The following is a 16,150-nucleotide window of genomic DNA, read 5'->3' as shown; positions in this document are numbered from 1 at the left end:
TTAGACAGAAAAAAAGTCCTACAGCTCCCAGCACGACCCAGCCAGCAAGCTGGGAATTGTAGGAGTTTTTTTTCTGTCTAAACATGCATAAGATCGCGCCCTTAATTTAATTAAGTCTGCGCTCTGCTATTACCAAACTGTAGACTTGGGGCCTTTTCCATCATGCCAGCATTTTCTCTCTCCTTCCTCCCATTGTGCTATGATGTTTCATTGTTTATTTCTGTATTCTATTGTTTTAGTTATTTGAATTTGTAATTAGCCCTGTGATTGTATTTTATGGTTTTCTTTAGAAGCTGCTTTGAAAATTAAAGTTGGTGTGTGTATCTATATATCTATCTTTATCTAGCTAGCTCTCTCTAGACTGCAGCAGACCTTCTGTTCTCCCTTTTGCTGTTGGCTGGTCATGGATTCAATAGCTTGTCGTCCCTTCATAGTTGATAATATGAGAAACGTTTTATGCAGTGAGGGCCTTTTCACTGGTGGCGCTCCAACTGTAGAATGCTCTCCCCAGTGAGGCGAGCCTGGTGCCAACATTGTCATCTTTTTGGTGCCAGGTGATGACTTTCCTCTATTCCCAGGCATTTGGTGGGTTTTTTAGGGCGCAATCCTATGCAGATAGGCAGCTGCCTCCGAACTCAGAGGTGACCACCTATCCAATGCAGGGCAGGAGAAGCACGGAGGGGATCGTTCCTTCCGTGCTTCTCCTGCCCTGCATTTCGGCTATACAGCCGATTGCGGCTGTCTAGCCGCAGGAGGTCTGGGGGGCGGGGGAGGCTGCCGTATAACACATTGGATGTGTTGTACAGGCATTTCTGCCCTCCCTGCCCTGGAACGCCCACTGGGACCGCCCCATTTTGGCCGCTCCGCACTCCTTTCCAGAGCGAGGAGCACGGGGCTTTTCCATGCTGCCTGTGAGGCAGCACAGAAGTGGGGGAAGGTCAGTTCCCGGAAAACCAGATATCCTATGGCCGTCTAGCTGCTGACTAGCGGCTATAGGATTGCTCTCTTAATGCATCAGTTGAATTGATTATGGTTATCACTGATATTTTAACTGTTTTATAGGGTGGTAGTATTTTAGAGGATAAACGTTTTTAGCTGTTTTAAATTTTGTATGTTTTAATTTTGCTGTAAGTCTTGAGTCTTTGAGAAAGGTGTCAAAGAAATTGAATAAATAATATATGCTCCATCACCTCCTACTTTGTGAAGAGCCTGACTGAATCATTCCTCAAAGCTCCAATCCACCCCCACTTTTTATTATTTAAAAAACAAAAACAAAACACCTAGCAGCCATCTGTCTTAAAGGGGATAGTACTGTGGGTTTCACAAGGTTAACCTCAGTCAATGTGTGTTGAATGAGTCAGGTCAATGTGTATTGTGACACAAGGGAACCTACAGATCTAGGCAACAAGAAGGCAGTCAGAGTTGGGAGGATCTGGGGAAATGAACAGGAGGAGGAAGAAGCCTAAAGGGAATGGAGCAGGAGGGAGGATTCCAAGAGGAGGCAACACAGCAAGAGATGGATGCTGAGGAGAACTTTGGGGAGATGAATGGAACACTTCAGGAGCAGGTCACAGAGCTAGAGGAAAGTGACCAAGAGAATATTCCACAGCAGGCCAGAAGACCACAGGAAGAGATCACAGAGCTGGATGGAGCTGTTCGGCTGGAAATCCCAGAGGAGACGGGAATGGATCATGAATTTGTCATGGATGTAGCTGGGGGAGCCAGGCCAAAGATCAAGGAGCAGGTTCAAGGAGGCCAAGAAGATTTTATGGAGCAGTCTGCAGAAGCCCTGATAAGAAATATAGAGCAAGGTGGAGCGGGCCAAGATGCATTCAGAGGGTGGACGATGGGAACCCACAAGAAGATCCTGAGGCAGGCTGGGAGATCCTGGGAAGAGGCCACAGAGAAAATGGGAAGAGGCCAGGGGAGGGTGGCAGAACAGGACAGCCAAGGCCAAGAAGCAGGCCTAAAGCTAGTTAAGGACCTGTTGGCAGTTGTCACCAGATCTGACCTTCCCCATGAGGAAAAACTAGAGCTGGAATTTGTGACCCTTCAGTTTATGATGGGAGGCAATGTACACTTGCTTGGGGAGTTGCAAAGCCAGGCGGTGGTGGAGGACTTCCGCCAGGAAGTGTTTGCCAAATTCCCTATACCAGCTTTCCATGTGACAAGCTCAGTGATCTGCTGTGATCAAGCAGCCAGCCAAAGGCCTGAGAAGCCCCAGCTCCTGAATGAAAACGGCTGCTCTAGGCAGCAAGAAAGAATCTATTCCCAGCTTATCTTCTTCCTGTGCAGAGCCCCTTTCTTAAAGTCCTGGGAACAACTGGATCGACTGGCCGAAATGCTGCACAAGCTGAAGAATTGCATCTACTATAATCCAGTGGCCCTGGTCGGGGTCATTGTGCAGGTGGACCCAGACCCGGGTTTGGATGCAGAACAGGAGGCCCGGGCCCGGCGCTGGCTGAGGTGCTTGCTCGATGGGTTCTTCTGCTGTGATTTATTGCTAGACCATGATGGGACAGAGCCAGAAGTTCAAGTTCAGGTAGCTGTCTATCAGTCAGGCCAGCCCGAGCGGGCTTTAGAGGTCAAGAGGGCAGCATGCCAGGCAATTCGAGCAGCCCTAAAGTTCTGAAGGGTCACCACTGCTGACAACGCTCATGACATCAGGTAAGCTTAAGGGCATGGAAGAACAACACTGCCTTCAGACGCAATCCTATGCATGTTTAGACAGAAAAAAGCCCCACAACTTCCAGCATTCTGCAGACAGCATGGTAGGCCGGGGGATACTGGGAATTGCAGGACTTTTTTCTGTCTAAACATGCATAGGATTGCATCCTAATAAGAACATAAGGAGTGCCCTGCTGGATCAGACCAAGGGTCCATCTAGTCCAGCATTCTGCTCACACACTGGCCAGCCAGCTGCCCATGGGAAACCCACAACCAGGACATAAGTGAAACAGCACCCTCCTGCCCATGTTCCCCAGCAACTGGTGTACATAGGCATACTGCATCTGATAATGGAGGTAGCACAGAGCCATCAAGAGTAGTAGCTATTGATAGCTTTATCCTCCATTAATTTGTCCAATCCCCTTGTAAAGCCATCCAAATTGGTGACCATTGCTAGGGATGGCAGGGAATTCCGCCATGGACTCCATCGAGGCTGGATTCTAAGAATCCACCCCCCCCCCCCCCGGAGTCTGCAGTGGAATGAAAGACTCACCTCTGCCACCCGGGGAAATCCGCGTGGGGCCAGATCCTACCTGCTGCCGTCCGTCCGCTGCCATCTGTCCCGTCTGCTCCTGCTTGTCTTCGGATGCAAATGGCATCCGGTGGAGCGGACGCCATTTGCGTTCCTGCGGTTTGCTGTGATAGGCTACATAAATCTTTATGTAGCCTATCACGGCAAAGAGCAGGGATGCAAATAGTGTCCGCTACGCCGGACGCCATTTGCGTCCAAAGACAGGCAGGGCGGCAGCGGCCGGGGAGGATTCCGGGGGGAGGAACGGATCGCCTCCCCCCCCCCGTGGACCCCCCAGCAGACTCGGAGGTGAGTTCTGTACACCCTTAACCATCACTACATCTTGTGGAAGTGAATTCCATAGTTAACTATGTGCTGTGTGAAGAAGTACTTCCTTTTATCTGTCCTGAATCTCCCACCAACCAGCTTCATGGGATGACCCTATTGGGTTCTGGTATTATGAGAAGGAGAAAAATGTCTCCCTATCCACTTTGTCCGCATCATTCATAATTTTGTACACCTCTATCAAGTCTGCCCTCACTCACCTTTTCTCTAAGCTAAACAATCCCAGATGTTGTAATGTTTCCTCATAGAGAAGTTGCTCAGTCCCCTTGATCATTTTAGTTGCTCTTTTCTGCACTACCAGAATGAGTGGGAGCCTAGCTACGAGGGGATGGTGGAAACAGATTCTATGCAGCAGGAGAAATGGAACAAACCTCCAACACACAACAGCTTAGTGTGTTAATAAAGCTACAAGGCAAAAGACAAGAGGCACAAGAGGACTTAGGAAAATCTGTCCAGTCCTCCTCACTTCACAGCTCAAGAATACAAGGCCTGACTCCCATTTTCCCAGTGTCCTGGCAAAGACCTTCACTAGGCCGTCTTTTCTAAGGCAACGACTGGGGGTTGCCTGTGTGATATTATCCCTTAATGGTCCCAGGCTTAGGAGAGGAAGCAATTAGGCGAACAGTGGCAGAGCATGTTGGATTTAATTAATTAGTTAACCAACCAACCCAAAGGAATTAGACTGTTGTCTGAGTACTATCATGTACTTCCATTCCTGAAAATTAGTCGACACATAGGAACGGTGTGTCAGTTGAGTGGGGCCAAGGCAGCCAGGTGGGTGTCCACCTTGGGCAATGAAGGGCGCCATCTATGGGGATGGCCATAAGCCTCAAAACTCAGAGGCATATGACCGTCCAGTGCAGGGCTGGAGGAGCGGCGGAAGCAATCTTCACCTCCATGCTCCTCCTGCTCTGCATTTTGGCTAGATGGGTTTTTTCACCCATCTAGCTGGGGCTCGGTGGAGTGGGAGGGATGGAGGCTGGGGAGGCCTTGGGATATGATGTAAGTCGTCCCCTCCCTGCCCACTGACACCCCCCCTTCCCCTCCTCTCTGAGGTCACCTTTGTGACCTCGAAGGGGCAGCTGGCATGGTCCTCTCTGTGCTGGCTGTGAGGGGGAGGGGGAGGAGAGCTCGAATTCCTGCCTCCAAGGTCTGAGTGGTGTCTTCAACCACGGATCCAGGAATCCGAACTATCCTATGGCCCCCAGACTCTGTCTAGGGGCCATAGGATTACAACTGCTAAGGCCAATCCTGATTGCATATACACTTCTTATGTGCACTGTTTTGTGTGTTTATATAGATTGGCAGCAGATTCAGGCCAGGCAAAAGAAAGTACTTCTTTGGACGATGAATGATTAATTTGTGGAATTCATTACCACAAGATGGAAAGGGAACTGTACAAATTAATGGAGAAAACAGGTGTCATTACACAGGGCTTTTATCCTGTGACTGAGATTGGTCACTCACGGAGGTTTGCAGGTCCTGTACATGACGTCATCAACCTCCAGCACCTCTCTCATCCTTTCCACGCAATTTTGCGGGTTAATTTGAAACGGAAATAAACTAGTAATAAACACATCAGATTTTTCCTTGAAAAAAATAGTGGTAAGAGCTAGTCCACATCGCCATCTTGTAGCTGCACAAATTAAACACCTAGAAACATAAAGAATTCCTGGATAAAGGGAGAAAAGGGAGGGAGGTGGTGGAGAAAATGGAGGGCACCCTGATCCTGTGAAGGAAACAGAGGCAGAAAGTCCTGGTACAGTCATGGGATTTCTGCATCATGTGATGACACCATACAACTATCAAGGGCTAGTAGTCATGATGGCTATTTGGAACTTTCATCTTCAGATGCAGTATCGTATACCACTGGATACTAGCTGCTTGGGAAACCACAGAGAGGTTTTTTTGCCTTTAACCCATTTACAGGCTTCCTGGAAGCAGTGAAGTTGGCTGCTACTGTGGCAATAGGTGATGGATCTTCAGTCTGATACAGCAGAGCACTTATCTTTTTACAGTTGTGCTCACTGTGAAATTAATCCAGAGTAACTGCCACCACTTTGGTTTATCCGTGTATTTAGAGCCTACTTTCCATGTTAACATAGTAAATAAACTGCATGATTATTTTATTTCTAAAGTGTAATGCAGTGAATTTATCTTAATAGCTTTCCCCTTTTAAGTTACAACAGGTGTAGGCCAGATGAGGCAGCATGTTAATAGCGGTTTTGCACATGCGTTTAACACCCTGGAAGCTATGGGCTTGTGTACATATCTTACTTTGGACCCTACCTACAGCTGCAATGCAGATTTGGAGAGTCAGTGATGACTAATACAAGATTTTTGACAACACACCAGGCTCAACTTTTTTTTTTTTTAATTAAATAGCAGCTCTTCCATCGATAGTATTTTATCAAAAAGGGCACACAGGAAATTAATGGAAGCACATACATGTATGCTTATGGTCAAGCAGCAGGAATACATAAAACTGCACACTATTACATTTTGGCTGAACACAGCCAAAACTTGGCCTGGTAAATACCAGCTGTCTCTATGTGAGAAATATGTAAGTATTCTCAATGTCATGAGGCAAAGTACTCCAAAATGAGCATGAGAATTGGGATTAGAGTGGAATCCCCATACCATGCGTAGACATGGACTGATAGGGCTGGAAAATCCCATCTATTAACCTGCTTGATTAAGAGTATAGCAGCATGACTAAAGGTGCAATCCTATGCATGTTTAGACAGAGAAAAGGCCTACAACTCCCAGCATTAGTAGCAATGCTGGCGGGGGCATGCTGGGAGTTGTAGACATTTTCTGTGTAAACATGCATAGGATTGTGACCTAAAAGTGTTAATTTAAGATGGATTTATAGCTCATCTTGAATGCACCTACCAAAGGGGTATTAAAGAAGATAGTGAAATTCCTAAATAGCTGCTCAAGAGGAGAGGTACTGATGAGAGAGTTACCCGTTCAATATCTGGATGTACCACATGACTGGCATATGCCCCCTCTTTTTTTTTTCTTTTTTTTTTTTACCGCTGAAACATATTGGAAGCAGTTTTTCAACACCTAGGATGCTGCAGCAGAAACTGCAATATTAACTGGGCCAAAGTGCTGTTTTTTTAAAGAACATATTATTAAACACCTTGTGTCCAGGGCATTTGAAAGGCCATTTCTGTACAGTCTGGCCTGTTGAGTTCTGTAGAAGGGGCTCTGTGTTCCACTACTGTCTTTGGGTATGAAAATCAGTGAGGTCTTTTCAGTGGTGGTGCCTAGGCTCTGAAATTCTTCCCCTGCACTTCTGGGAGGCACATCTGTCTCTCTCCTTTTCCTGCTTCCCATGTATAGTGAAGGCCATTCTTTTCTACTGGGCTTTTTATAATTGAATTCTGTTCTTCCTGTTCCTTGCCTTTTCTACTTTCTGTTGACCACTATTTTTTAAAAAAAATCATCGCTGCCTTTTGATGTGTAATTTTTATTATGCTGTTTTTAGTATGTATTTTTGCTTCCTTGGATGTTGCTTTGGAGACCCTGGGCCAAAACTCAGCATAACGAACATTAAATTCATACTCATTTTTTCTTCACTCCATATTTATTTACTGTAATTCCTCTTTAACTATTTGTTCTACTCCCATGGCCAGTTGTTCTGTCAGACTGCTCCATATCCTCTTTTCCCTTGGCTGCCTTGCTCTCCTCCTTTAAGCCCCATCCCAAAACGTCCCTTCTTTAACAAAGCCTTTGTTGAGCCTCTGTGGCCCATCTTGATCTCTATTTCCAGGGCTACTTCTCTCTAGTTTAATTGTTGTCGGGCGCTGCCCTCTTTCACCCCTGTCTCATTCACCAATTGTAAACCACAAGCCCAAAATCTTGATTCAGCCACGTTCTGTACAGTACCTAACAGCAAACACTAAAATATTTAGCAATCTCTAGACATCAAGTGTCAATTAGCGCTGACATAATTGGAAGTCTTGAGCCAAAATCCAGCCACAGTTTGCATTACTAACGGTGCTTCCAGACAGAGGGGTCTTGGTGCGAAGGGTCAGAAGGCATTGTGCAGCTATTCTGCCTTTTTTTTTCTTGCTTAATGGATTTCATGCAGTATGAAAAAAAGATGGAAGAAGTTGAGAAACATGGGAGGGTTACAAGTGGAGGACGTTGTCAGCTGGATGCGCCTCTTTGCCCCCCCCCCCCCCAAATTCAGGGAAGAGTGACAGCATGATAAAAGCCTTGTCTGGAAGCACCCTGTGTTATATATTAAATAGTTTTCCTGCCATAAACTTGTTATTTTAACATTTATCAGCAGTCACCTGCTTTTAAGTATTAATATATGCTGCTTTTCTTTACAGCTCTCCAGTAACATTCAAGATCTCTCAGCACTGGAACATTGTTTAAAATTCAGATTATTCCCTCCACACTTTCTGTGCTTGTATTTTAATGTTGGAATTATTTAACATCCAGCACATAAATAATTAGTTATTTGGTTAGCCCAGTCAATGGAAAAGCTGAAGCTGGGCGACTAGAACTATTTGATAAGTTACTCACATTTTAAACTCACAAAACAAAAAGAGAAAAAAAGAAACATTTTCCTTATTTACAAAGAAAGTTTTGAAAAAACATTACTGGTGACTCCAAATCAAGATGCCAGATTTAGGCCAGATTGGACAAGGCAATCAAGATCTGTGAACAGAGCTTCGGACTCTTGTTTTTTTGTAAAAAGCAGCTGTCCCCCCCTCTCCCCCCCCAATTAAGATTGGGAGGCCCTCCTGCTCTAGTTTCTTGGTGAAAATTGGCTCCCTCCTGAAGCTGCTATTTGCCCCATTAGGGAAAACTTTGGGGTACATCTAGTCGAGCGGTAAACATCCCTTGCATATTGATCTCAAATGGATCAACCAAGCATCCTGCATCATGGAACATGGGATTCAAGTAGGTAAGGCACTCTTCTCTTACCAAAGTTGGTCTAACTGGAGAGCCATATACTACTATGTCCGCTGCACCCCCACCCCCAAATCCTGTGCAGATATTATGCTACGGCATGCCTCAAGCTCTTACGCACTTTGATTCCTATGGCATTTGAAAGTTTAGAAACTGGGTATATACAAATTAGGTCAAAACTAACATCCACAGTCAAACAGTCCACCACCAGTATTCCTACACTAACCCACTGAAGGATCCACAGTGCAAAATCTGGGTGGCGGGGCACAAAGCCACTGGCAGGACTAGGAGGCTCTTCAGGGCCAGCCCAAGATACTTGCTGTCTGAGGCAAAGAACAAGATGGCAACCTCCCTGCCCCCCCCCCCCCCAATTTCACATAGAGAAGCCAATGGGTCTGGCAGTTGAAATGTACTTCAACACAGGTAACAGGACCATGCTTCAGCACATGGGAGCAGCAGGCTAGCTGAGGGGATGCAGGGCAGCCTGCGAGACACACAGAGATCTCCCCTCCAACACCTTGCAACTGCTCTGTGCCCCCCTGCCCATTATCTGCCTCCTGAGGCAGCTGCCTCACTCTGCCTAATGGTAGGCCCAGCTCTGAGGCTATTTTGTGAGGTTTTCAGTCTTCAGTTTTTAAGAACTCTGTTTTGTGTGTGTGTTTTTTAGCTGTACATTCAATTTCATAGGCATATATTTTATTTATTTATAAATTTATGAATTGCCTTTCGGCCCAAATACGGTCCCCAAGTTGACTCACAGGTCCCCCAAGACAACTTCATTTTCTGTAAAATGAAGCTAATAAAAGTTGGCTGCGCTCTTTTGCTTTATCCACTTTTTGCCACTTCAACGTGTGATTGGCCCTGGGCATATGGCACAGCTCTCCTCACATCCAAAGAAATACATGGGGAGGTGGTGTGGCTCTGTGAATAGAGCACATGTTTTGCATGCGAAGAGAGGGTATACACTCCAGAACCTCAAAAATTGTACCAACCATATTAAAGTTTACTTTTTAGCTATATACATTCATATTCCCAAGGTGTTCAAGACAGAAAATTGTATCTTTTAAAAAACAAACAAACCGCAATATAATGTAATACAGCATGGCAATGTTCAATAAAAAGCCTATTTACAGAGGTTGATTAACAAACTAAAATTGGTGCAGAGGGTAACCTTTGCCTGGCATTTGATAGCATAGCAAAAGGGGTGAAAAAATGTTCATATTAAAATGTATCACAGATTATAGTTTCAGGTCTAACATGTTATCTTGCCTTGTCAGATATTTTCAGACTGCTATTATCTCCACACAGACTCTTTCCTATGTATAAAAAGATATATACATATCTTTGAACAGAACAGAAACTTTTATCATTACCTAGTTAACATGAAAAACACTTTTTGACAATCTTTTGTAGCTAAGGGTCAATAATTTCATTTTTTTCCAATCAGTAAGGAAAAAGGGATAGAGGTACATAGCTTCCAGTAGAAAGGAACAAAATGGACACACTCAGAGAAACGTGGTGCGTATGACTGCAGTCCAATTTCAAAATAAGATTGCTGAATTCTTGTGTCTGCTGATGGAACACCCAACTATGAAGACTAGGCAACACAAAGTCTCCAGTGCTAATTGCAGACTTTTGGATAGGTCGCAGTTACTACCCAGGAAACAACAGAGTGTGCTATCAAGCTGGTGAAAAGCTGCTTTCTTGCACTGTGTATCTATCCATTTGAAACTGGGCATTCACTGAATAGGGTAACTAATTTAAGGTAATTGTCATTTAAGCTAGCCATTTGAAAGAATGAGAGAGTGAAAAAGGAAGTGTTAGTTGTAGGGATCTTCCATGTGTGGAGAAAACACTCTTTTGCTGAAATGGACATTGGTTAGACATAAATGTGAATTCAAGATGATCAAAATGGGTCCTCTAAATGAACATTCCTCCAAAGTTGACTAAGGGACTGTTCAGACTCACAGGGGGAGAGGGTGGTTAGGGTAATTACGGGGGTGGGGTGGGTAGCGAAACCACAATGTGCGGGCCATCCAGATGACTGCAGAACCATGTGGCGCTACATGGTTCTGTTAACCACCCCCTCCGTAGTTACCTGGTGATCTTCTTGGAGTGGTTAGCATGCATTCCATCCTCCGTGGCACGAATGGGCACCCAATGGCCGCTCTGGTGTCCGAAATGGTTGTGCGACCATAGAGAAACTCTGTGGTGGTTAAGAGCATTGCTGGCAGTGGCAGAAGCTCTAGCTGGTGGACTCTGTGGTTGCGGCCTGGAAGTCCTCTGGAGCCCATTTTAACCACAGGGGAGCCCTTCAAATGACATGGTAAGCCACCCTGGGGCCCCTTAACCCTGCTGCAGAGGGGTGGTTAGCTGGGGTGGCTTACTAACCATGAGGAAAGTGGTTTTATCCCCCCACACGACACACTAAGCTACCGTGGTTTCTGCAGATTCCCTAGCATGACATCTGAACAGGCCCTAAGGGTGCTTCAAGATGGACAGCTCCTAGTGCTACCAATCAAAAGGCACTGTGCAACTATTGCATATGAGCTTGTGCTCGTAACACTCCCCTTGTTTTGTCTTTTTAAAATGGGGATGGAAACGTTTTCCTAATTTCTTCTCCCAGTATCTCAAGTTCCACATTTCATGATTGTCAGTTTAACTTGGGAATTAGGGTGCTTCCAAACTATGCGTTTATCATACCATTGCCCTGCCTCATTTAATTTTTTTTTGGGGGGGTTGTCCAGATGAGATAGTCTTCCATTCATAATACTCCCATGTTTTCCCACAGCCTTTTCTGTCTTTTTTCTTGGAGCAGAAAATCTTTAAGGAGAAAAAGATGGAACAACTGCAGAACACCTTCTAATTGGTAGCACGAGGAGCCCTTTGTCTGGAAGTGCCCCCAAGTACTCAATTATGTCCGCCACATAAAACATGGGGGGAGTGGGGGAGAAGGCAATATATATGCATATTTTCCACTGACTTTTGTATGACCAAATTTGCATACAATTCTAGAAAGTAAACAAAACTGATCCTCAAGTCTGCGCCATGCAACTCGGAAGATGTCAGTCTGCTGTGGGATCCATGGGCTGAATTCATAGAAATCCAAAGTCATATGAATTCATTTCAGATTTCTCTGACATCTCTAATTACAGATAATAGTTTGTACAGAAATTCTAATTTTAGATATGCATAAACTAATAGGGATGTTAATGGGAAATCTAGGCAAATGTCTAGAAGAAAATGGCTGGCTTGCTGATTTTGGGATTTGCTGAGATTTCTTTCTAGAACTAGGTCATCCTATAGCACTTATACATTATTGCCTAAAACACTTAAATAGGTCCTGCATGAGAGGGTTAATATAATATCTATATTACCATATCACAGATGGAAAAGGTGAGGTTGAAAGAGAGTGGCTAGCCAAAGGCTATCCAATGAGTTCAGGACTGAACATCTGGAACTGCAGTTTTCTAGCCCATGGCTCAAGCTGTTCATGACTACACTACTCCAGTTCATTATAAGTTTATTCAAAACAGCAGCAAAGCAACCCTGGATAACTGCACTGATAGGTTCTACAACTGAACAATCGTTATTGCAACACAATGAGATTCTGGATTATACCTTGTCATTTCAAACTAGTATGCTAAATTCACCGTTTCTAAGGCTGCTTCCAGATGCTTGGCTCTCAGCACTAACCAACCAGTACTCTTCCATTGTAAACTATACACTCATTGCTGTTGACTTTCAAACTATTGGGAGTATTGCGCTTTATCTATGTGTACATCCAGCTATGTTCTGACCATGTTGGTAGGTGTGACATAGCTGCCTTGGGTGGAGCTATTTGAAACTCGGCACACACTGATTATAAAATGGTACCCACTGCAAAGGTTATGACCCTGGATTTTTTAGATCGATTTTTTAATTATTGTTAAAACACGTTTTGGGCTGCATTTCAAAAAAATGAAATGTTACTATAACACCATAATGCTATAAAGTTAATGTTTAACATTGCCCCCACCCCCAGACCCTTTTCTGGTCGCTGCCAAAATGGCAGAGACTGGAAAGTTTTTAAAATCATTTAAAAATTAGTATTCCTGTATTGCTTTATAGCCTTATAAAACCGTAATAAAAATGGTATAGCATTAGCACTATACTGCTCTTTCATTGAAAACAAATCTAGCCCCAAAACGTTTCAGTTATAATTAAAAGATCAATTAAAAACATGAAAAAGGGGTTTAACATGGCACCCACCACAAAGGTTATAATGAATGTGCATTGAGTTGTGCTACATTCACTGATACATCATTGCTCACATCAATACTCCACCACCTTAAAAAGACAGTTGGGTAATGCTAAAGACATCTACACCTATGGAGATTGTGCAAGGATCAGAGTTTCTGAGAAAAAAAGATGAAAGAACCACAGGGAAAATCCAGGATAACAATGATTGGATGATGGCATTATGTGGATGACCCCTAAAAAGTGAGTCAACAAATTATGGAAATTCCCCACAAAACCCCTAATTCAATTATGGAAGCACACTCGAAGACCTGCATTGGTTACTAGTTGGTTTCCAGGTACAATTCAAGGTGCTGGCTTTAAATCTTTTTAAAGCTGTAGAAACCTGCTACCTAGTTATCTGAGGTATGCATTTGCCTGTATGTCTCCCCATCCACTGGAGTATTCAAGGAAGACCCTTCTATGAGTGTCACTACCATGAGTGCTATGTCAGGTGGTTACAAGATCTAGAGGGCTTTTTAGGCTGTGGAATTCAAACCTAGTTATGACATTGTTTCCCCAGAGAAGCCTGCCTCATCAATATTTCTTATACTTGAAGACTGGTAAAAACAGTCCTGTTCTAGAGGTAATATGTCATCTTGGAATAACTGTTGCTTTTAGATTTCAAAAGGCAGGCAAGATAATTCTTGCCATTGTTTACTATTTATAAAAACATTTATGTACTGCCCTTTGGCCCTAAAAAGAGCAATTTATATGCAATTTACAACAATAAAAGTATCATTACAATTTTTAAAAAGCTGAGAGCATTAAAACAAACCACGGTAAAATAGATAAAACAATCCACAACAGGCAAGATCAAGATAAATTAAAAGCTTGGTAGAATGAAATATTTTGACTGCCTGTCTAAAAGACATCAGAGAAGGGACTAATTATATAAATCTCTCTTGGGAGGGAGTTCCACATTTGGGGTGCCTCCAGCAAAAAGGCTCTGCTCCACATCCCTGTCAACCATACCTCTCCTGGCAGGGGAATGCAGAGCAGGGTCTCTGAAGATGACTGCAATCAACAGGGAGATTCATGTTGGAGACAGTGGTCCCTTCAAATATCCTGGTCCTGTTAAGATTGTATTTATGATATTTTTTTACAGTTCAGGGCACAATCCTATGCATATTTAGACAGAAAAAAGTCCCACAACTCCCAGCATTCCCCAGCTAGTCATGCTGGCTAGGGAATGCTGGGAATTGTAGGACTTTATTTTCTGTATAAACATGCATAGGATTGCATCCTTAATTGTGCTTTTATACTGCATTTAACTTTATCTGCCTTAGAAACCTCTGCTAAGAGGCAGTCTATACATTTGCAGAGGAATCATATAGATTAACTGAGAGTTGATTTACACAGGTGAGCAGCCACCATGCCTCTTGATCCACCACCTCTTGATCTCCTCCAGCTAAAGGGACCATGTGGACAAGTATGTTGTATGATACAATGCTCCATGGATACACTCCCATAATTTTCCAAGACTGATGACCAAAGAAATGTCTATGGTCAAACAATGGCAGGATTCAGATATATTAGTAAGCTAAGGGCGCAATCCCATGGGGATAGGTGGCCACCTCCGAACTCGGAGGCGACCACCTATCCAATGCAGGGCAGGAGAAGCACGGAGGGGATTGTTCCCTCCGTGCTTCTCCTACCCTGCATTTGTGGCTAGACAGAGTGGGGGAGGAGGCTGCTGGACGACACATAGGATGTGTCGTACTGGCATTTCTGCCTTCCCCGCCCTGGAATGCCCCATTTTGGCTGCTCTGCACTTCTCTTGTGAGTGTGGAGCACGGGGCTGTTCCACGCTGCCTGCGAGGCAGCGCAGAAGGGGAGGAAGGTCGGTTCCCAGAAAACCACATATCCTATGGCAATCTAGCCACTGACTAGTGGCCATAGGATTGCTCTCTTAACGTACTACTCTAATTTTCTAACATTCACTCCCAGTTTCCATCCACTTATTTATCAATGAAAATAAGCAAAGCAGAAATGATTGTATAGATCTATATAGGGGCAATCTGAAGAAGTATTTTACTTGTTTTGGACCTGCCACATATTAAAATGGGATGCCCTCCCATTCTATACTTATCCAAAAAAGAGTGAACAACCAATTGCTGTTTTTGCTTAAATAAAAACAGACATAAAAGCACATGACCACTGAGATACAGAAAGCAAGCAAATATATAAAAAAATTAATGCATGCTTCTTTATCTTTTGAATTTAAATCTAACATTGGAAAGCTTGATCATTAAAAGCTGCACTATCCCCTCTAAGGATTATGTTCTTTAAAGCTTTTTAAACAGATTTGATCAAAATACAGGTGTTTTCTTTGTTTTTTTCCTTAGAGGGTCCAGCCCTGGTCTGCAGCCTGCACAGACATTAAAACAGGAGAAAAATACAGAGCTCAAAAACTTAACATGTTGTAAGGTGAAAGGAAGAGGATGTTAGCAAACATACTGACCACTCTGAATTTTACATTAAAAAATAGACTAAAAACCAAAAGGACAATCCTATCCCAAGTGATGCATGCGCATCTAATTTTCACTAATTACCATAAAGTATCCAGGCATTATATACTAACTGTCTGTCCAGTTGCCAATACGGAGAAGAGGTGTGTCAAAACTGATATCCATGGCAGCAGAACTTGCTGGCAAGCCACTTTAATAGGTGGGGATTGCGGCTCTGGCACGGGGAACTCCAGAAAAACCAGTTTGGGGGAGTGGAGGAGTGGCAAATACCATTATTAGGTTAGCAAGGACTCTCACTTTCCAGAGTATCCCTCCAGAAATGCTAGTTGCTTACAACGGGTTTAAAGAGTACAACATATTTGACTTAGTGCTTACTCAGTCACTGATCTTGAATATTTGTACTGTTATATCTGTCTGCAGTACCTGAGAACCACCACAGAAATGTCAATGGGATGTTAAGTTTTAACAGCTGTACAGCACTATATACTCCATCTAAGCACTTGTTTTTGCTGGCATCACAGATCTAAGAACTGGGTGGTTGTTGTTTTCTGACAAGCCTTGAAATAGTTTTGAGTCTTCAGCAGACATTACATATTTTTTCAATTTAAATTTCCATAGCCTTGAAAGGAAGGATCTCCTCTTCTTCAAACCTTCCTAACACAACGCACGCTTGTCAGAAAGGAAATCACAGAGTTCTGTGACCATGCAAGATTTTTCATTGACCCTTAAGCACTGGAGTACTAGAACAGTTGAAGTATTACTTCATAACTGAAGCCGCTGGTAATTTCTGTAGTAAAATAGATTACAATTGTAGGACTAGTTCAGGATGGATTATAAGAAGGAAAGCTGTAGGTCAGTGGTAGAGCACATCCTTTGCATGTAG

General features: G+C 43.7%; 1 protein-coding gene across 1 annotated transcript; it reads left to right on the top strand.

The window, feature by feature from the left end:
* Window positions 1-1,429: 1,429 nt before the first annotated feature.
* On the top strand, window positions 1,430-8,141 carry LOC146351568 (uncharacterized). The gene is made up of 2 exons (XM_084847528.1): window positions 1,430-2,667; window positions 7,933-8,141. Exon 1 carries the CDS (start codon window positions 1,472-1,474, stop codon window positions 2,630-2,632), a length of 1,161 nt encoding a protein of 386 aa, XP_084703654.1. The 5' UTR covers window positions 1,430-1,471; the 3' UTR covers window positions 2,633-2,667; window positions 7,933-8,141.
* The last annotated feature ends 8,009 nt before the right edge of the window (window positions 8,142-16,150 follow it).

Source organism: Heloderma suspectum, chromosome 3, assembly GCF_057233095.1.
Source record: "Heloderma suspectum isolate Gila_16-S chromosome 3, 16-S_ref, whole genome shotgun sequence".
NCBI classification, from domain to species: Eukaryota; Metazoa; Chordata; class Lepidosauria; order Squamata; family Helodermatidae; genus Heloderma; species Heloderma suspectum.
This window is presented reverse-complemented; position numbering and strand designations above follow the sequence as displayed.